At 57.3% G+C, this 22,072-nt stretch overlaps 1 protein-coding gene across 31 annotated transcripts in view; it reads right to left on the bottom strand.

Moving 5' to 3' along the window:
• TNS1 (tensin 1) overlaps positions 1-22,072 on the bottom strand; it is a 216,761-nt gene that overhangs the window by 85,944 nt on the left and 108,745 nt on the right. For 29 of the 31 annotated variants that reach the window (XM_058300129.1, XM_058300130.1, XM_058300132.1 and 26 more), the window contains 8 exons: positions 17,866-17,907; positions 17,037-17,087; positions 10,485-10,534; positions 7,781-7,952; positions 4,941-4,991; positions 3,767-3,889; positions 3,415-3,479; positions 1,930-2,013 (listed from right to left, as the gene is read on the bottom strand). In XM_058300129.1, the coding sequence (XP_058156112.1) occupies positions 1,930-2,013; positions 3,415-3,479; positions 3,767-3,889; positions 4,941-4,991; positions 7,781-7,952; positions 10,485-10,534; positions 17,037-17,087; positions 17,866-17,907 (638 nt within the window). Of the gene's footprint in view, positions 1-1,929; positions 2,014-3,414; positions 3,480-3,766; positions 3,890-4,940; positions 4,992-7,780; positions 7,953-10,484; positions 10,535-12,152; positions 12,262-16,008; positions 16,139-17,036; positions 17,088-17,865; positions 17,908-22,072 lie in introns of those variants that run through there. The other 2 variants (XM_058300146.2, XM_058300147.2) reach the window with 2 other exon arrangements.

The following is a 22,072-nucleotide window of genomic DNA, read 5'->3' as shown; positions in this document are numbered from 1 at the left end:
TTTCCAGGCTTCCACTGCTCAGCTCCAGAGATATGACTGTTCCATCCACTTTCTCCCATCCACATTATGCCATGGTAATGGCTTCAAGGTCAAGTTCAAGACCACCAGTCATACGTGGCGAGCCAGGGACTGCGGAGCCAGCACTTGACCTATCGTTCTTTCCTTTCTGAGGATGTCTTCCCTGGGAAGACACAGAGATGTGTCTGGGGGCCTGGCCAGAATTTTCTGCTCATAAAACATCCCATTTCTAATCCCTGGCCCAGAGGCTGCCCACCAGCTCTCTTGTGCCAGTGGTACGGTGCCAGCTTGCTTGAGGACTCACCCATTTCTTCCTAGGCTTCCCACCGCAGGGGCCAAGGCAGCCCCTCGCTGGGCCAGCACGCCTTTAGGCAGCCAAGCAGGGTGGGAGGTGAGGGGTGCATGGTGAGGACCCTCAGCAGGGAGAGACTGGGAAGCTCCAGGGCCTTGCAGCTCTGGGGTCCTGCTCACCCACTTAGTGTTTCAAGGTCCTCGTAGGGGTGCTTGTGGCCTCCCGGCCCTGGCATTTGCTGTCTCGGCTGCCTTGATCCTTTAACCCAGACCTTCACTTGCTCAATTCCTTATCCCCACTCAGATCTCACCTCACATGTCACTTTCTCAGAAAGGTCTGTCACTTGGCATCAGCCCCTCACATCCATCCCATCCGTTTCTAGCCCATCAGCCTGCTTCGTGGACTTTTTTTCCTTCAAAGCACTGATCACTATCTTGATTATTGTGTACTTGGGGATCATCCCTCCTCTCCCCTCCCTGCCATAAGATAAGCTCCATGAGACCCTGTCTGATGACGCAGCACACAACAGTGTTGTCCCAGCATGGGCAAGTCCACAACTCCAGACACAAAAAGAACTGGGCCTCAGTGAGACCCTCCAGTTCTCCACTCTGGGCTTGGGCTCCCCACCACTCTGGTTCCCACTTGTCTGGATCAGACACCATTAAACAACGTGTCACCCACAGAGCAGAATCCAGGGGCAGCACTCAGGACAGCCCTGGTCCCAGGAATAAGGCACCTTCGTGAATATTCTAGCTCAGCCGCCACTCACGATGGGCCCTGGCCACGCTGCGTCCCTGTCCTGGACTCAGAACTTTCATCTGTAAGTGGGGATATGCCAGATCTTTGCGTGGGGACTCATCATTATTTAGGCTTGGCTCAAATCCCTCTCCTCTGAGAGATATTCCCCGATCACCCTCATCAGAGTTACCCCATCCTCTTTCTAACAGTTACTCTCTCTACAACGCTCTTCTCTTTTCTTCATAGCATCTGTCACTAGCTGAAAATGTCTTGTTTGTGTGTTTACTCCTTCAATGTCCATCTCTCTCAATAGAATATTAGCTCAGTGAGGGCAAGGACTTTGTCTTATTCACCTGCAATGTGTGGAACACAGTAGAGTGCCTAAAATGTGCCAAATGAATCCATCCATCCATCCATCCATCCCTTGCCTGCTTCCTGCCTGGACTAATGTGAGACTCCAATGAGATCATGTTGAGAGCCCTGGGAAAACTTCTGAAGGCTTCCCAACAGAAGGTGACCTCGAAATGAATCTCTGTGGCCTTGCCGGGGCAGGCGGCAGTGACACCAGCCTTCCGATGACTCACCAGGGCAGAGAGGCAGTCCTGAATGGGACCAAGATTAGCCAGAGCCTTCTCACGTAGGCGCTCCTTACCCGCCTGGCCACTGTCCCTCCCACACACCACCCTGACCCTGCCCACACAAGCTGGCCCAGTGGCTCACCCCCATCCTCAAGCACACACCATTCCAGACGCCATGGGCTGGCATCTGAGCACATGTGCTTGGTACAGTTCCACCTCGGCATATTTTGCACCCCCTTGCGGGGACACAAGTCCAGTCCCTGTGGACGGCGAGCACACACACGCATGAACCCAGAGACCCACCTTCTCTGAGATGGCTGGCCAATGGGGACGATCTTGTCCTCGTAGAACCGCTTCATTGCAAACCGGTCCAGTGCCTGGTCCGCACTGAGGGAGAGACAGGCAGGCAGAGGAGATGACCCCCACATCCAAGAGCCCTTTGTCCCCCACCCCGGCTGCCCCAGGCCTGCAGAGCCCTCCGGCCATTCCCAGTGCCTGGAGGTATGACAGGGCTCTTCTTCCAGCCATCCTGTGCCGAGAAGCTTCAGGCAAAGGGGGCCCCAGCACCTCTCCATCCTGGGAGGTGCAGCCCCCAGCGCATGGGCTTTGGAGCCAGACAAGTCTACCTCTTAACAGCCATGTGTTTGGGGCACGTTACTTAATCTTCCTGATCCCCATTTTTCTCTCCTGTCCCATAAGCGTGATAACCACACTTTCCCCAAAGGCTGTTAAGGCGATTGAGTGCGATAACATCTATAAAGAGTTTGGCACAGAGGCCCCTAGGAGGCACACAGAAAGTGTTCATGCTAAGGTTTGGCTGGATTGTGTGTCTTTAACTTAAAACTGCAACCAACCCCCACAGGGTGCTCAGAAAGATCATTTCAAAAACCGTCACATGGTGCCCCTGCTCTGGACTCTCTGCTGGCTTCCGTCACTCTTGGGATAAACCCCCTGGTCCTTCTGAAGGCTGGTAAGTCCATGGGCTCTGCCCCTGCTGAGCCGTGCCGCCTTCCAGCTTCAGCCCCACGGCTCCCCCGCTCACTCAGACACAGGGGGCCCTCGCAGGCCCCCCTCAGCCCTGTCCTGCCTCTTCTCTGCACCTGGGAGGCTCACCCCCACTTTACAGACTCAGGCTCCCTGACTCCCCCCCCCCATGCGATTCAGGTCTCTACTCAAACACCAGCTCCGCAAGAGGCCTCTGACCACGCCACCCCTCTCCCCCTGTCTTCCTGGGCTCTCGTCATTCATTCACGGTACTTGTCACCTGATCCTGCGTTAGGTGCCTGTTCACCTACTGAATGGTGCGTGGGGCCAGGGGCTCGGCCTGGCCCAGGGCTGCCTCCCCAGCTCTGAGAACACTGCCTGGCACAGGGATGTTCAACAACCATTGTATGAGTAAACGAATGAATGAATAAAACAGAGTCAGAGTGGGCTTCATCCACTGGTTGTTTCCTATTCTTACGCAAAAATATCTACGTGGAAAGTGGGGGCTGCTGGCCTGAGGCAGAGAGATGGTTCTGCTGGCCCAGATCTGACCCAGCATTTCTTTCTGGCTCCCTCCCTGCTCACCCAGGGAAAAAGAAGGTAGTTTGGCAAGGAAGGGGCCCCAAGGAGCTGGCCCGATGGCTGCGTCCTCCCTTGGGCCTTCTCCACCCAGACCTCTCTGCCTCAGAGCTGCGCAGACACCTTCTCCTCTGCTGGCGGCCCCTCCACCCCGTCCTCATCCTCCAGCCCCAGGGAAGGGAGAGACCCCTGGGGCTAGGAGAGCCCACTGTCAATGTCCATTACCTGGCAGAAATGTTGCTGTAGTGCATATAAGCCGCGATGACCACACCTATCCTGCCTCGGTTTCCCTGAAAGAGCCCCAAACACAAACCCGTTATTTCCAAGGCCCCAGAGCCCACCAGAATCCTTGGTGGAAAGGAAGCAGGGGCTGGGGAGAGGGGTGTGGTTCGAAGGGACTGTCGAAGAAGGACAGCAGTGGCAAGGGAGGGAAGAGGAGCTGAGACTCAAATAGGCCAGTCTCTCATCCCCTAGAAAGGAGATGCACATGGGCGTGCTCACACAACCCGAAGGCACAGCAACGAGGCACACTCACGCAGGGGCAGCCAGGCGCGCACGCCCCCACCCCTGCTCTGACCTTGTTGTGCAGAACGACAACGTTGTGGGGGTCAGCGTTGAGCCAAGTGTCCACGGCCTTGCAGACGCTGCAGATCTTCTCCAGGGCTGGGGTGTGTAGGTCGGGCCAGCCAAATTCCAGTACCTGCGGTCCAAGCCACGAATGAGAAGAGGGCGGAAGCCCTGGAGAGCCGGCCCCGGCAGTGGGAGCAGCACACGCAGCATATGCCAGAACCAAGAACAGCGGCCACCAGCAGGGAGGCAGGGGGTCAAAGGGCAGTGCCCAGACCAGAGACGCCAGGCCCCTGATCGGCTCCAGCCTGGCTCACTGCAGGGCCTCAGGGAAGTCACTGCCCCTTCTTTGAGCCTCAGTTTCCTCACATGTGAGCTAAACAAAAGCTTGGAGCTAAAGACCCCCAGGCCCCTTCCAGGTGACTCTGACCTTGCGATGTGATGAGGGACCTCCACGGTGCCCTCCAGGGCAAAAGAGGGAATGGCAGAGGGGTCCCAGGTGCCCACAGTCTTTTCCAGGCTCTGGACAAACCATTATTTATTTTACAGCCCATGAGAATTTTTCAGACCAGAGAATGCTGAAGGGGACAGAAGGGCAGAGCTAAGCTCACAGAAAAGAACTGCTTGGAAGGGCAGACACCCCTTCTGATCCAGCCCATCTACTTTCAGAGGCATGAACTGAGGCCCAGAGAAGTCTGTCACCTGCCCAGGGTCACATAGCGACGTGCTCACAGTCCCAGAGCTGGGAGCAAATGTCCTCAGCAAAACCACACACACAGCCCACTGAGCAAACCAAGGACAAACTGGCAGTAGGAGTGTTGAAAGCAGCAATTCCCAACCCTTTTAAATCCAAGATACTCCTAAGTAAAGCTAAACATCTCACGACCCCCCTCCTCACCCCAGAGATTTTGTGTGCTCCCCCCAGGAAATGGGCGGGGGGTGGGGGGGCACAGCCTGGACAGGAAATCACCATACCAAGCTTTACTTTCTGCAATTTGTACTATGAAAAAAAAAACACATTATATTCCATTCTCAAAAAATAAGACGGCACTTTCATTTTGAATAGACTTTTCCAACTGTCACAGCCTCCCTCCCCCCGAGATTCCAAAGTGTCCCCCACAAAGGGGACCGCGGGGACAGGGAGCAGGCCCGCTCTCCTCTCGCAGGCGGGCTCATCCGCTCACCTTGGCATGGAGCTTCGTGATGTCAGGTCTCCGCTCAGAGAGGTTAAAAAGCTAGAAGGAGAAAAGGGAAACGGTCAGGAGGGGAGGTGGGGAGGAAGCCACTGGCCCGTGCTGGGGACCACGGCGGATCTCCCGCCTCCTCGAAGCCCCCTCCCCACTGGCGGACAGACACAGGCCAGCCACCCCCTCCCCGGCCTCCGGGCCCACCTCCCGCAGCCGCTCCCCCTCTACCTGATGTCTGTACCTCTCTCCTTCCCTCCCTTCTCTGTCTCTTCCTCCCTCTCACCCTTTTCATCTCTATCTTATCGCTATCTCTTTCTCCTTCCTCCCTCTCCCTCCCTCTCTTTTCTTCTCTTTCTCAATCTCTCTCTCATCCTGTCAGACATACATTGATTTACAACAACTCAACTATCGGTTCTCAGAAAAGAGGGAGAGAGAGAAACAGAGAGTGGACCTCCTGACCTGAGGACAAGAAGGGGGTAGACCCTGCCTGAGGCCCCTCAGGTCTCCCCGAGGAGGGGGAGGGAGGGCGTCTGGCCACACTGAAAGGGAACCTGGGGGCAAGTGGCAAGAACTTTGACAGTCCCGATTTCCACCTCGCAGTTTACTTTACAGCCTCACCCCAGCCGCAGGCGCGTTCTCTGCGGTTGGGCCTTCTCCACCGCGAACCATCTCGCGGGCTGCGACACCCTCTCAGCCTTGGCACCCTCTTCCCCACACCCTGTCCACCGCGGGACCCCAAACGCTGTACTCCTGACACCCCCTCTGAAGGGGTGTGCAGAGCCCCTTGGAAGAGCGGGGATGGGACATCCTGAGGAACCCCCACCCCCACCCCGGTGCCTGGGAAACTCCAAGTTACATCCTGAGGAAAATCAGGACTGGAGACTGACGACAGCGCCTGTGGGAAGGCAGGGGGCGGGAGGCGAGCTTCTCAGAGACCCACGGATCCCGGGACTCGAAAGCTCTTAGACAGCTTCTAGGCCCCCTCGCACCCCGCCCAGGAACGCACTTTACTAAGCTAACAATGGCCACTGTGCCCCGTGCGGTAGCCCCGGGCTAAGGGCTTCTCAGCTAACGGCTGGCTTAATTCTCACAACCATGAGAGGCAGGCGGTGTTGTTAACGCAGCGTACAGACGGGGAACTTAAAGCTCGGTGAGGTTAGGTGCCCAAGATCACACAGTTAGTAAGCGCAGCACTAGAATTCGAACCCAGGACATTGTGAAGTGTAAAGCCCAGCTCTTAACAGTGCCCCAACACCGCTGACAGATGGGCCTCCATAATGGGTTGAACAGCGTCCCCCCAAAATTCACGTCTGCTTGGAATCTCAGACCGTGGCCTGATTTGAAATACGGTCTGTGCAGATGTAATGCGTTAAGGGCCTCGAGATGAAATGGCCTGGGTTTCGGGTGGGCCCTAACTAATGACAGTGTCCTCAGGAAGAGAAGGGCACACTCAGGGAGACCCAGGGCAGCAGGCCATGTGACAAACAGAAGCAGAGAACGCGGCGAAGAACGCCAAGCCCGGGAGCACCAAGGACGGCTGAGACCCCGGGGCTAAGAAGGGGCAAGAAGGAAGCTCCCTGAAAGCCACAGAGGCGGCATGGTCCTGCGGTCACCTTGATTTCAGATTTCTGATCTCCAGAACTGAGAGAATAAATTTGTCATTTTAAGCCACCAAGCATGTGGCAATTTGTTTCGGCAGCCGTAGGAGACTAACACAGCCTCCTATACCCAGCTCTACTCAAATCCTCAAAGTCTTGCTGATCTGATCTGGGGGTGCCTCCCACATATACATCCCTTAAGATGGACCTAAGCCCTCGCCTGGAGCCAAGGTTAGGTCCAATCCGTCAGGCCAGCCTGCCCGATGCTGAAGGAGAACCCCGCCAGGCACCCCTTTGTTAGGCAATTCCTTCACAAGGTCTGTTAAGATGCAAGTTGCCACAACTCGGCCCTAAGACATCTCAGAGGTGACGTTAGGCCAGCTCTGCCACTTCCTGACTGTGTGACCTTTGGCAAATAACTCCATCTCTCTGTGCCCTAGCAAGTACCTGCTTCCTAGGGCTGGTGTGAAGGTTAAGTATGCAGAAAGCACTTAGAGCAGAGCCTCACTCACAGGCAGGTTTAATCACATGAGCTTCTGTTATTATTCTCTTCTCCTGGTCCACACACTACACACACACACAAACACACACACACACGACTTGGGTTCCAGAGGCTGCAGTTCAGCTGCAGATGCACTCTGTATAACACAGAATACAGGGAAGCAGATTTGGCTCAACTGACAGAGTATCTGCCTACCGCAGAGCTCTGCCTCCTGACCCGTGTGGAGCTGGTCCACACGCAGTGCCAATGCATGCAAGGAGTGCTGTGCCACACAGGGGTGTCCCCCACATAGGGGAGCCCCACACACAAGAAGTGAGCCCTGTAAGGACAGCCGCCCAGTGCAAAAAAAGCGCAGCCTGCCCAGGAGTGGCACCGCACACACGGAGAGCTGACACAGCAAGATGACGCAACAGAAAGAGACACAGATTCCTGGTGCCGCTGACAAGAATACAAGCAGACACAGAAGAACACAGTGAATGGACACAGAGAGCAGACAATGGGGGGGGGGGGGAGAAATAAATTTTAAAAATAAATAAATAAAACACAGAATACAGTTGGGCTGGAGAGTGAGTGAAGACGCAGGGCACGAGAGAAGCCAGGGATGAAGGGCAGGCTAATGAAGGAAAGAGGAGGGCTGGGACCGGGCAGGTGGGCAGGGACACCAGCAGCGGAGAGGTGGCGGGCAGATGAAAGGGCAGAGGAGCGCTGGACACGCGGGCTAGGGCTCCGCCCCTCACCAGGTAGTTGCCGCCATGTTTGGACTTGAGCATCTGGGCCACCTCGCGGAGGTTGCTCCGGAAGTTGTCCTCGTTGGCTGTGCTGGGGAAGGTGACAGCAATGATCCTCTCTGTGACGTATACCAGGTCCAGCTCGCAGCTGTCCTCCATGGTGCGGTTCACACTCATGTTTCTAGGGAGACAGGAGGGAGGCGAAGGCCCAGATCAGAATCTAGCCCCTCCCCCATCCAGAGTGAGCCCCCATCTCCAACACAGGGAGGCCGGCTGCTCCCTAACCCAGAGCCGAGGCCTGAGGCTACACCCTAACAGGGCGAATGCAGCCAGCAAGGCCAGCCTGGGCCTGCCAGAGAGACCAGAGCTGGGCAGCGGCTGGCGAGATCTCAGGCCATCTCAGAAGCAGCAATCACGCCAGTTCGAGGTTCCCATCGGCTCTTCTGGCACTGCTTTCTGTAATTCCAGAGCTGAATGCCAAGGCTAGAACTGGCCAGGAGGTCAGCTCTGCCTCCAGATACGCTGCGGCCTCCTGGTCCTGCAGAAGCCTCCCAGAGGCTCTCGGTGCTGCTCCAGGAGAGGGAGACAAGGCAGTGCCGGGTGCTCTCCAGCGTCCTGGAGCTGAGCCGCCTCCTGCCTTCCCCTTGCTCTGGAGCTGTGCAGGAGGTGGGGAGGCCTCTCAGGGGAGGAAGGGGCAGCTCAGGTGACAGCTCACCGGGGTTCCAGGTAGGCCAGACCACAGAGCACATTCCAGCCCTGCCCTGCAGCAGGCCGGCTCCTGCCTTTTGTTCCCTGGCTCTCTCCCCACCTCCAGCAGCTCCCACCGCCTGCCAGAGCAGCTCCTTGGTGGTGCATCCCTGGTCTCTAAGGGCTGGGGACGTGTGAGGGAGCTGAGCCTTTGCCGCTGCAGTGGCAGGCAGCCCCTGGATATGCTAAGGCTACCTGAACTTCCCGGAGAACGGGGGAGCCCCTGGGCTGGGCTACCCGCCTCCACTGGGTGCCGAGGGAGGGGGCAGGAGCTCACATCTTTACACTTTCCCCAGCTTCTGTCTCTTTCAGGGGAAGGGGCCGGAGTACCCACTGAGGAGCTGACAGGAGGGGAAAGTGAGCCTCAGGACTTTGAAGTTCCCTCTAAAGCCCACCCGTAACTTCTGGAAGCACCTGCCACCCTCCCCATACCATGCCTCCTTAGCTTCAAACCTTCCAGTATCAGGCTTCCCCTCTAGCCAAGGTGGGTGGCACTCAACATTTCACACTGACAACCTCTGACTCTACAGCGGGGTAACACTGAGCTTGGGGGGGAGCAGCAGGAGGACACCAGCAGGGTATTTAAAAGTTGGGGGACAGGGGAGCTCTTTGGCACCAGGGAGCACAAGTCCCAAGACAGAAGGTGCAGTGGCAGAACCCACATCTTCCTCAGCTGAGATCCGAGCCCAGCTGCCGAGAAGGAGCTGGGGGAGACGGGGATGCAGTACGGCTTCTCCATGGTGGGAAGACGGGCGGCTGAGGAGCCGAGAGGAGCCCAGCTCGAGTCTGATCCCCGAGTCCCAGCTGTTCCTAGTGCCGCAGTCACTGCGCAGGCAGCCATGGCGGTGGGGCTCCTACCTCGGGCCACTGCCTGCCAAGGGCAGTCCTGTCGGGACAACCAGCCCCGGGGCAAGAAGCTCCCTCCCCATCACACTCAGGGACCCCAAGGACGCGGAGATGAGGGCAGGGAGCCTCAGCTAGCTCGGCGCATCCGCCCTCCCAAACCCCTCTTTGTCCTGGCTCCAAGAAAGACACTGGCGCATCCAGAAAGCTTGCAAGCCCAGCTCCTCATCTTTCCAGCCCCTCCCTCAGCACGGGAGGGGGAGCGAGAGGGAAGGCAGGCAAGGTGGGCAGACAGGGTGGTGAGAGGCGGGAGGCTGAGCCCAGGGGGCCTGAGCAGGCAGAAAGCACCACCCCCGGACAACCGCAGCATCGCACGCTGCACCACCCATGCCAGGCCTGTCCTCAGCTGGAGGGGAAGGAGAGGGCCCTTAAAGACCCTTCCAAGTCTGGGGCAGCTGGCAGGGAGGCCCAAGACTGGACCACGAACTGCCAGGGGCTTCAGCTCCTCTCCAAACCCTCCTGGCTGCGGCTCAAGCTCCCTATGGCCAGATAGGGCTGGCATCCTCACACATCCCAGGAGCCTCAGGGGTGGAAGTGAGGGCAGAGAGGGAGGGGGTCCAAGCGGAGAAACCGCCTGTGGGGAAAACAGACTCTTGGGGTCCTCTGTCATTCATTCTCCCCCACTCTCTGCCAGCCCAGCCAGATAGAGAACTTTTCTCCAACTCCAGAAACCCCTGTCTGCCAAAAAGGAGTGGGATCTAGCCCAGGCTTTGATGCCAACCAGTCCTGAATTTAAATCCGGGTGTGTGACTTTCACAAGTCCCCTCATCTCTGAAACTCAGTATGCACGCCTGCCCAAGGGAAGTAAAATACGTATCTCTCAGGGACTGTTGTAAGGACTAAACGTGACTACGCAGGTAAAGGTAAGGTTTAGATGTACAACTCAACGCACTACACGTCCAAGTGACAGCTCCCCTGCCTCTTCTCATGTGGCGCTCACATTTGTATCCTCTCTCCCAGTGGCTATATGGGACCCAGAGGCATGACTATGAAGGACACCCACTGTCCCTAAGTGACCCCACTGCCTGCAGCCCACCCCATGCCCCCTGTGAGCCGGGCATACCTGATGGGCTGAGGATGGGGCTGGATGCTTGGAGCGACTCTGGTGGAGCCCTGGAAAGAGGGAGAAGAGAGCAGCATTAGGAGGGGGCAGGCGACTGGCTGGGCCATGCTGCAGGGAGCCGTCCACAGGGGCATCCCGGGCAGCGGCAAGAAGCAGATGCTCTCCGTTCTCTGGCAGCACTGCAGTCCAGGCTCTCGAACACCCAGCCACACAGCAACCCAAAGCCAAACCCATGTGCATGTGCATGTGCCTGTGTGTCCACAAACGCCTACACATGAACCCCACCAGGTGGATGGCACCTGCACTGAGAAACACGCTCAGTACACAGTCAGTGAATGGATGGAAACACGTTGGCCTTGACTCACAGGACCACTGGAATAGCACCCCAAGTGCAAATATAACCACAACCCGCGTGGGATGGCCACCTCCGTCCAGCTCTCAACCTGTGTGTCTCCAACAACCATCGTCTCACACACACCTCTCCTAACAGCCAGGAGACCTTCAGTCATAAGCTTCAAGAAGAGCCAGGCGAGGAGTACTTGAGCCAAGCCAAGCACTAAGGCAGCAGGCCACGCTCCCCAGGACCCTCGCCCAGGTGTCTATCACCCTCCCCCCACCAACTCCCATTTCCAGGGTTGACAAGTTGCATACAAATAGGTCAACCAACTCTATTTGGAGCCCTTGGCCCCTCTGTGCCAAAAACACCCCAGAGCAGCAGGAGGGCATCATGGTAGAAGCACCAAGAGTCACACCAACTCCAGAGTCTGAGTTCCAGCATCCCACTGGGCAGTCCTGCGCATGGCTTAAGCTCTCTGAGCCACTGCAAAGTCAGGTGCAAAAGGGGACAGCTCTCATAGGTCTGCTGGGAGGATTAAGAGGAAACAAGCACATAAAGCCCTGTGCCTAATGCCTGACTGCAGTCAGCAGTCAATAAATGACAATTGTTGTTATTGATATTATTCCACCCAGTACAATTAAAAGGTAGTTGCCTAAAGGTACAGCCGAACATTTACCTCTAAAGAAAATCAGGGAAGTGGAATTGGTTCAACGGATAGAGCTTCTGCCTACCACATGGCAGGTCCGTGGTTCAAACCCGGGCCTCCTTGCCCCGTGTGGAGCTGGCCCACGTGCAGTGCTGATGCACGCAAAGGGTGCCCTGCCATGCAGGGGTGTCCCCCGCGTAGGGGAAACCCATGCACAAGGAGTGCACCCCTTAAGGAGAGCCACCCAGCGCGACAAAAGTGCAGCCTGCCCAGGAGTGGCGCCGCACACGAGAGCTGACCAGCAAGATGACACAACAAAAAGAGACACAGATTCCTGGTGCCGCTGACAAGAATATAAGTGGACACAGAAGAACACACAGTGAATGAACACAGAGAGCAGACAATGGGAGGTGTGGGGGGGGAGGGGAAGAGGAGAGGAAAAAAAAAAGAAAATCAAAACCCCGCATGGCCTCCGCCAGCTGTAGCCACCTCCTGCAGCCGCTCACATAGTGCAGCAGAATTCCCAGGTCCAGCCTGAGTGCTCAGAGTCCCCCAGCACCTTCCAGACGCTCCTGGGCCTCCCAGAAACAAGCCCTTCCCGACCACCCAGCGACAGCTACCTCTTAGGGGAAATGGGACCACACTCTGCCAAGCAAGGGAGAAACTGAGGCACAGAGTGACTCACCCCAAGTCCCAGGGAAAGTGACGACCAAGTGGGATTCGCACTGCGACCGTGGCCTTGACCACCAGGATCCCGAGGAGATGGGGGCCTCCCTCGGCCCTGCGGTGCCTACAGGGTGAGGTGGGTGGGCTTCGAGGCCTGGCTCCTGCTGAGCCCAGAGTGCGGGCAACCCTGCAACCTTCCCTTCAGCTACTGGGGAGAAGACCCCCGGCTCGAGCCACCTCCCAGCTCCGAAGCGCACCGGCAACGTGGCAGGCTAAGGAACAGCCGAGCGGGGCTGTCAGGGCAGGAACTTTCTCTGCATCCACAGTTCCTCCAGCCCCAAGGACTTGGGTTTGCATGAGTCAGGCCGGGGGTGGGTGGGGAAGGGGCACAGCAAGGAGGGGCTGTGTTTGATTTTCAAGCCCCAAACCAGGCGGTTCCAAAACGACCCACCCAGAGGACTGCAGAAATCCAACACTTCATCGTCTCCATTCCTCTGCTCCCTGATGAGGAGTGGCTGAGCCTCCCCAGGCCCTCGGCCGCGCTCCAGGCACCAGGGCCACCCTGCTATAAATAACCCCTCGGGTTCCATCCGGAGCCGATCCACAGCCACGTGTGGAGGAGGCCCCCACAGCTGCTTCGAACAACTGGCAGCCACCGCTGGAGCCAAGGCTTGAGGTGTGGCCAGGAAAATGGGTCCAGGCCCACGGAGTCAGAAGGGGACAAGGGGATGGATATGTTGAGATGGGACTGGCAAGGGAACTGGGGAGCCAAGGCGAGCTGGGAGCCTCCGAAGGTGCAGGGGCGAGAAGGATGAGCAGGCAGGAGATTTGGCCCCTGTTTCTCCACCCCCTCTTCCAAATATTGCAACACACCACATTCCTCAGCCTCCCCACCCCAAAAAGCCAGGGAAGATAAATAAAAACTTGGCCCAAACAGAGTCTGGCCATGCCGCCTCCAGAGGTGATAAGGCAAAGTCCAAGATCTCTCTGCTCCCCCAAGCTGGCCGGGGAAGGGAGGAAGCTGCCCTGGACAGTGACCCGAGTGCAGAGGACAGGGACGAACAGCTGGACTGTCAGTCCCTGATGAATCACTGGGCTGCCCCCTAACTGACAGGGCTTCCTGTTTTCTGCAAAGTTTTGGGGGCATGTGATGCCTGCTGGCAGCGCGCAGACAAGCACGGGTGACGCATACCAGGGTCGGTGCGCACGGCCACGGGGTGCACAGAGATCAGCCAGCGCGCCAGTGGGAGTGTGAGCAAACAAACCACACTCAGCCGAAGTTCCCGAAAAACACAGGTGACCTCAGGCACAGGTTGGAGACAGGCGCCAGAGCGTGCGCAATCACCTAGGCCTGCCTCTTCAAGGGTGGCTGGAGGAAGCTGAGCTATCCCGGCATCTCTGCACCATGGGTCACCGTGTCTGCTCCCCCAGTCAGTAAACACTGGGGCGCCATCTCCTGCGGCCACACAACGTTCTGGGTCCCAGAGGGCAGAGGAGGTGCCAGCCCTGGCCTCAGAGAGCTTACATTCAGCTAAGGAAGATACTCATCAATGGACCCCGGGTGAGAAGTAGGTGCTCCCTCTGGTTTACCCATCTGCAAAATGGGGACGGCGGTGCTGACATCACTCCTACCTGCCCACGTAGAGACCCAGGGGGAAATCCCTAGAGGGCTTCATGAACAGTACTACCCGATTTCCTTTTAAAAAGAAGAAGGAGGCGGCGGACTTGGCCCAGTGGTTAGGACGTCCGTCTACCACATAGGAGGTTTGCGGTTCAAACCCCGGGCCTCCTTGACCCATGTGGAGCTGGCCCATGCGCAGTGCTGATGCGCTCAAGGAGTGCCCTGCCACGCAGGGGTGTTTCCGCATAGGGGAGCCCCACACTCAAGGAGTGCGCCCCGTAAGGAGAGCAGCCCAGTGCGAGAGGAAGTGCAGCCTGCCCAGGAATGGCGCCGCACACACGGAGAGCTGACACAGCAAGATGATGCAACAAAAAGAGACACAGATTCCCGTGCCACTGACAACAATAGAAGGGGACAAAGAAGACGCAGCAAATAGACACAGAGAACAGACAACCAGGGTGGGGGAGGGGGAAGGGGAGATAAATAAATAAATAAATTTAAAAAAAAAAAAAAAAGAATGAACTCTCTGCCTGTAATTCCACTCTTCCTCTCTGGGGTTGTCAAAGCTTTTTACCCCCATGGCTTTGAACTTCCTCACAGCTCCTCCCAAGACAGACGTCAACAACTGGACTTTTGATTCAACTCCCTAGAACCCAAGCAGAATTTCCCTATCCTCAGTACCAAAGCATGGTCTCTCTTTTGCAGAAAGGACAGCATGAAAGGAGATTCCACAGCTCCCCCCAAACAGTCCATTTGTCAAGAAGTCCCTCCTGATATCTAACTTTTATCTTTCCTGCTGCAGACCCAGCCAATGCTGTTTGCCTCGGGCCTCCTTGCAGGCAGGGAGCAGCTGATCACTACTCAAGGAGCAGGAACCCCAGGACTCGGGCAGAGTTGGTTTGGAGCAGTGCCTGTGTGGGAAGAGTCGTGCCTCCCTTTGAGGTCCGCAGACCAAACACAGCAGCTCTGGACCAAAAGAAAAGCCATTTCCTGAGTCCAGGTCCCCAGGGGGCACAGTTGGGAGGAGGGCCTGTAAATGAATACCGGGGCAAGCCAGGCAGCCGGGGACTGGGCAGCCAGCTACGTCAGTAGCCCATCCCCATTCCTACGTTCCTGTGGGGCTGTGGTCACGGCCCCCCCAGCCCCTGCGGCCACACCCCTTCCTCTCTCCTTCCTGCCCACCAGCCTGGGTTTTTCCAAAACAAAGTGTGACACAGCATCCACGAACTCCACAGCACACCAAGCCCGGCGGAGGGAAACGGCCACTCCTGCCCCGTGGGTCCTGGGCCCTGAGCCAGAGACCAGGGAAGGGCTCAAGCAGCAGGTGGCCCTTTACCATGACCGATGGGCTGAGCACAGCAAGGCCGCTGGGAACCCGAGGCCCGCCCCCCCATGCAGTGGAGCCCCCGGGGTGTCAGGACAGGTGCCTGGCAACCTTAAAGCTCCAGTTTTCCCTCCTCCTTTGTGGTACTCAGGCCATTCGGGAGTCTGCTCCCTGGATTAGCCCTTCATGGGCATCTTCAACTACTCTAAGCAAAACAAAACTCATCTTGTCCCTCCTCCTGTGTACAGACAAGATGCCACTCCTACCCACCGCCCACCCCAACATACAGACACTCACGTCAGATCAACAAAACTTTCTTCTTCATTAAAAATACAAAACCCTCCAGTCCCCCCTGAAGGGCCACTTCTTCCCCAGGACCAAGGTCATACACACCCTCAGGGTTAAAAAGTTCTGCGTGATGTCTAACTTCACTCTCTCCTGCTGCAGTTCTAGTTTACAGGAGCCATTTGGCCCAGAGCAGCACCTACAGGACTTGGCTTTAAAGGGCCCAGTTCACACACGATCACCCCGTCACCTACCCACAGTCTCACCCCAGTGTCAGGAGGATTAGACGACAGATCCAAGCTGCCATCCCAGGAAGAGACAGAGAAGGCATTCATCGAGCCACGGGGCCGCTCTAGTGTCTGTTCCCTCTTCTATAAAATGGGGTCCGAGCATCTGCGTGGCATGAGGATCTAAAACTACTCAGCTCCTGGTCCTTAGTCAAAAGCACAGTAACGAGGACGGGTAACCTTTACTGAGCACGTATTATATGCTCCGTGGGCATTAAGTTTATTTGATTCCCTGTAGTAAGTACACACAAAAAATCACTTTCTTCCTGCACTCCTGCCCCAGAGAGATCACGAACTGGCGCGAGGACCCCTTCCCAACATGTGCAGGCCTGCGCCCCCAGGGCCGCCAGGCACGTACCTTGAACAGGGCCCACCCGGCTAACGTCCACGGCGTGCGCCCTGCGCCCCCAGGGCGGGCCGGCATGGCCCTCAGCATGCCTCCGCTCTAGGGCCCGGCGCCCTCGGCTGCCGGGGGGACGGTGGTGGTGGCGGCGGGCCCCACTGGAGTGCGGCTGCCCGCGGGAGCCGCCGCCTCCCTCTCCCCAGCGCCCCCCCTCGAGCCCTCCCCACCGCGGGTCAGGCAGCTGTCAGATGATAGGACCTCGTGCCATCAACGGCTCCCCCTGTGCCAACCGCCAAAACCACTCCCCGTTCCTCTGGAGATCTTGCGGGCGAGGGTGGAGAGGCCAGCGAGGGGCAAGCTGTCCTGGGGGGGTGGGGGTGGAGGAAACAGAGAGCCCGATACGTGAGGACCGCCCGCTGGGCTGTGAAGACAAGCCCCGGGCCTGCCAGAGCCCCGCGCGCCCTTCTTGGAGACCCCTCCCTCTAAGGAGTTTGTCCATTTGCCCCCCACCAGAGAGGCCAGATGGCGGAGCCCAGGGGCCCAGCCAGCCCTGCTTCCAGCTCCCTCCCGAGGCCTCGCCACGGAGTCTCCCATTTCCAAAGGCTCCTTTCTGCAAAGGAGCAGCCCCAAACCTCCCCAAGATGTGACGACCCCCTCAGAGCCCACAGCCTTCCTCATCTCCGGCCTCATCTCTCCTGCTCTGACCTCTACCCGTTTCCCTCATCCTGGGACTGCCCATCTTCGGGGTTCTCGTGCAGCCGGCCCTCCGCCCTCCTCCCTCCCCTGGAGCACTGGGGTCTGCCAAAGGGATGGAGACTCCAAGCTCCGGATCCCGCTTAGCTGGAGGCCAAAGTCAAGGCAGAGCCCCAGTCTGTGAGTGAACGGGCTGCTCACACCCCAGCCCTTCTCCAACCTGCGGCGCCACACCTGCCCGCCCGTCTAGGGAAGAGGCAAGGGCCCGCCAAGCAAGGGAGGTCACTGCCATCATCTCATGCCCCCTGGGCACCAGGGCCCAGCCACACCCAACCCGGACCCCTACTTACGTCCTTTTCGAGGCTTTTCTGTGTGTTTCCACCCCGGAAGCCTCCTTCTCCCTGTAGACAAAGAGAGAAAAGGCAGCTGGAGAGGAGAGTCAAGAAAATAATCAAGAGCACCCAGGTCTCTCACCTGCTGGGCAGGAGGGGGAGGGTGGGACTGTGTTCGACATTTCTTTGTCCACCGAATGACCCTCAGAGCTAAACAACCCCTCCCCCTTGCATCTCACCTAGGACAGTGCCTATGGGAGCTCTTATTCCCATTATTCCCAGGTAAGAAAACCGAGGCTCAGGCAGGCTCCCAACCTACCTAAAGTCACCCAGTTAGAACCTTGGTGGTGTCAGGATTTGAACCCTAGCCCCTGAGGACATGCCAACTCATGCCAGAAGACTACTTGCAGCTGCCAGCCTCAGTTTCCCCCTTGCAAGACCCGTCCGTTATCTTCCCTTCGTCTTCCACGCAGCCTTGGGGAAATTGTCTAACTCTGCTCACTCAGAAAGATGTGTTTGGAAAGACCCACCTAGTTTTGTCACATTCTACGTATTTAATCAAGAGGCCCACACTTAACCGCCGGCCTCTCCTCTCAGCTCCCGCACCCGCCCCTCCCTCTCTGCCTGCTCTGGTCCCCAGCAACACATTTCCCAGCACACAGGGGTAATCAGGTGCGGCCCCCGCATCACCCACGTCCCCACCACCTCCACCAAGCTCCTCAAACCTACTCCAGAAGGATGTCCCCACACATCTTTCCCCTTTACCCCAAACCCGCCTTCCTCTTTCCAGCCTCTGCACGCTTGCCCGTGCTGCCCCATCCAGGCCCACCCGGCCGCCATCACTCACCGTGTCCACTACATTCTTCGGTGCGCTCTCCGTGTGGACGGGCTGTGGGCAAAGGGAGGGAAGGTGTGAGGTCTCGGGACCAGCTCCAGCCCGGGGCTGGGGCCCCCACAGGCAGCGTGCCTCCTCAGGCAGGGACGATGGTGCCAACACAAGGCTCAGACACAGGCTAGCTGCTCCCAAGCCGGGGAGGTGGAGTTTAGAAACTACTGGAATTAGAACCATCCAGTTCCACAAACCTTCCCAAAGGCCCCACGTTAAGTGCCAGTGCTTTGCCTCCGATTCACAATGACCCCTGCAAAGAGGGACAAGGAGCAACTAAAAGATGCTCTCATACCCCCGTGCCAGGCTTTTTCACCTGCACTGCCTCATTTACTGTGACAAGAACCCAGTGAGGCAGGTGTCATTATTACCACTTAGCCCCTTTTAGAGATAAGGAGACTCGGGTGCAATAGGGGCTCCAGGATTTGAACCCGAGCCTCAGGGCTCTATGCTTCATGCTCTTTGCACAAAACCAGAGCAGCCTGGGATAAGAGAGGCCTTCTAGGGTCCTGAATCTTCAGAGGGCATTCAGGGATCCCACCAGTGGCCCCTTGCAGACTTCAACGTCCAGGAACAAGAGCTCTACTCCCCCCAGGCCTGCCCCCAAAACCCACCTTGCTTATACCCAAATCCAGACCTTGGCCTTCCACATGGCTTGTCCTCGCTTCCTCCACCACGAAGCCTTCCCAGAACACCCCAGCAAGTGGGGAGCTCTCTCCCACCTCTGAACTCGAGTGAGCTTTGTTGTGTCGCTTATCTGGTCCTTAGGATGTGAACAATCTCTAGCTCATTTTCAAGCTCCCCCTCAGCCTACAATAACAATCCAGTCCCACCCAGCCCTCCACTCGGGGTCCTGCCTGGGTGGTGGTGAGGGAGACCCCCACAGCAGTGGCCCCTCCCCACACCCAGCCTCTCTCTGCTTAGCCAGGACCCTGTAACTCCCTTGTCTGGATTGGGCCCTGTGGACACCTTGCTGTGGGTAGAAGGACCCACTTGTCCTGTCTGAGCTTCTCTTTCTTGCATGTGGCCAGAAACTCCCAGAAGGCTGGTCACAGTGACCTTTTTTTGTGCAGATTCTATGCAACGGAACTTGGATTTGAACCCAGAACCCTGAACCACTCTGCTTCCGAGCCTCTCTAGAAAGGATGAGCCACAAAGGTCAGAAATGGGGTGAGATGAAGATGTTAGAGACAAACTGTCTGCCCCGCAGCCCTTCCGGTCCCTGGAGAGCTTCTCCTCCTCCCATCTGGGTAAAGCTCCTACTTGGCCGCGTTTCGCAACAGAACTAAGTGTGAGCCAGCAGCTCTCAAACCTGCGTGGGCATCAGTCACCTGCAGGGCTTGGAACACAGGTGGCCCGGCCTTTCCCCAGAGCTTCTGATCAGTAGGTCTGGGTGGGACCTGAGAATGTGCATTTCTAATAAGTGCCCAGGTGATACAGATGCTAACGGTCCAGGGACCACACTTTGAGAACCACTGGTTTAAGCTAAGGGGCATTGGCAGCCACCACCCGGGTCACAGCCTGACTCTGTCACCAACTAATGGTGTGGCCTGGAGCAGGTCGCTTTGTGCTGGCTGCTCAGCAGTAGCACTCACAGCACCCACAGCCCGGGGTTATTCAGTGAGGATCGAAGGAGATAACACATTTAGTAAGTACTCAATAAATGTTTGCCATGGTCATTGATCATTCCCACCCTCCAATCGTCACCTTGAATGCCCCCGTCCCAGCCCACCCTGCCCTACCCTGACCCTCCTGCCTCACCCCTCCCAGGTCTGGCCCAATCCAGACAAGGGAGCCAGAGTCAATATTAGAAACCACAGGCCTCAGCAGTGCAAGAGAAACTTTCTCTTCCTGCCAACAATCATCTGCGCACCATCCCCTCTGCCCCCTTCCCCGGACCAGCTGGAGGCCGGCCACAGGGCCACACTTGCCAGCGATCCTCTCCGAGTCCCTCAGCTTACTGCTCGAAATGCTTTCGGAGGAGCTAAAAATTGTCAAACACCCCACTCGACCGTGCTATGTTGCAAACAACCCAGCACGCCTGCCGTGCGCCCCACCTCTCCTCTCCACCTGGGCCTGGAGCTGCCCCGCCATTTAGTCCTGACTCTCACTTTCCCTCTCTCTACAGCAGGGTCCCGGGAACGACTAAGGCCTGGGACTGGTAACTGGTAAAGCAACAAGAGGGCGTGGTCTCCCCTTAGGCTGCCCCGCCCCAGCTCCGCCCAGAGGCCGGGGCCATCTGGAAGCTTCCAGGCCACCAGGCTCTCCACCCTTCAGAGGCACCAGTCCCTGCTGGCCAAGACTCTACTAGGCCTCCACAGTCACCCTACCCAGCTGCAATCCCCCAAGCCATCACCCTTTTTACCGTTTCCCTGGTTTATTTTTCCTCTTAGACCTCATGGCTCTCCAACATACAATACAGTGTACCTACTTATCTTGTTTCCAGGATGCCACCCCACTAGAATGCAAGTGCCTCTTACCCTACAGCCTAGAACACTCCCTGGCACACTGAAGGCCCTCGGTAAATATTTGTTGAGTGAATAAACCCAGAAAGCCCCCTCCCCGTTGTCCCTGGCACCCCTACCGGGCTCAGCACTGACTCAGCACAGTGGGCGACCCGGGACCCCTAGAACCGAGGCCCCTGACATCTCAGCTTTTGACCAGCACCTCCTGTACCCAGCACACACTCATGAACACAGCATCCCTGCAGGCCACTCCTCAGAACGCCCTTCATCCCCGTTCCATAGGTGGGGAGACAGGTGCAGACAGGTACGACCCTGCCAGCCTCTCACCGTGAGGTTACAGCAGGGCTGCCCCCAGCTCCCCTCACTGCCCCGCATCCTCCCTGTGGGGTCTCCTCCTCCTTCCCCCTCAGCCTCAGCCATGGAGGATGAAGCAGATGGAGTGAAAGCTGGTAGCAGCCCCCCTCTCCTTGCTGCCCACCCCACGGCCCCACCCCACGGCCCCGCCCCAGAGCAAAGCCTTGGAGCTGAAGGATCCCAGGCTTTCCAAAGCTGACTTCCCCCTTGCCTCCAGGCAAGACAACCCTGAACCCAGCTCGGAAGCAGGTAGCAGGGTTTGGACCTAGGGCCCTAATGAGGGCAGGGACGAGGCAACTGAGGCATCTAGGGCCCAGAACGTAAGGTGCACTCTCTCAGGTTCCTGCAGGTGTACCTGCACTGGGAGTGAGCACCGCCTCAAATTTTGCACCCCAGGATCCTCACTTGCCTTCCCCTAGCCCAGCCGTGGTCTGGAGATGCCTTCTCATAATGTCCATGAATAGCAATGATTCACTAAGCACTAAAGCTGCCCTGGGCATAGTAGGAGGCTCTTGGCTTCCATGCTCATCCATCCTCAATTGAGGTTAGCATAGCCCCCATTTTATAGTTGAAGGTCTGGGGGACCAAATAACTGGCCCAAAGTTATAGGGCTAATACATAGGAGAGCTGGTATTTGAACTCTGCTCCTTCTCTCTCCTTCAGGCTACCTCTCTTGCCCCTGGCGATGATCTTCAGTTTCTCTAAATCAACCATCCTCCTGTTTGGAACAAGCCTTCTGAGACTTAAAGACTAATTACAGTAGCTGCTCCATCTCAGGTCCTCAGCTGGAAGAGGCTTCTTCAATACCCTTCTGTAGGAAGAGTAGGAAATGGGCTGCAGGAGGAGAAACTGAGATCAGACATCAGTGAGAACTTTCTGAACTTGAGGAGTTGTGAACTGCAGGGTGGATAAGTGAAGCTACACATCTATTCCTTAATAGTTTTTTTCCAATGAAAGGGCACTTGTGCCTTCTCCATACATGCATTTGCTGTGTGGACCAGAGGCTGGGGAGCAGCTCTGAAGTCTGCCTGCAGAGTCACTTAGTAAGACAGGCTGGTGGCCTGCAGGGAGGGTGGGCTGGGAAAAACGCATCCGTGGGCTGCTATTTTGGAGGAAGGAAAAGGCAGAGGGCCATAGCAGGTGGGGGGAGGTGCCCAGGGCCGGGGTGGGGGGTGGGGGGTGCAGAATGCAGACTCAGCCTCTGGAGGAACATTCTGTCCAGAAATTCCTTGCACCCTCCCCCTTTCACCCCTTCAACTTTCCCCACTCCTGCCCCCAGGGAGGCCTGGAATCCAGGCAGTTTTTCAGGCCGAGACCTCGTGACATCACAGCTCCTGCCATGGCAAGGA

The sequence above is a fragment of the Dasypus novemcinctus genome, chromosome 7 (assembly GCF_030445035.2).
Source record: "Dasypus novemcinctus isolate mDasNov1 chromosome 7, mDasNov1.1.hap2, whole genome shotgun sequence".
Classification (NCBI taxonomy): domain Eukaryota; kingdom Metazoa; phylum Chordata; class Mammalia; order Cingulata; family Dasypodidae; genus Dasypus; species Dasypus novemcinctus.
Note: the sequence above shows the minus strand (reverse complement) of the source record. Positions and strands in the feature narration are given on the sequence as shown.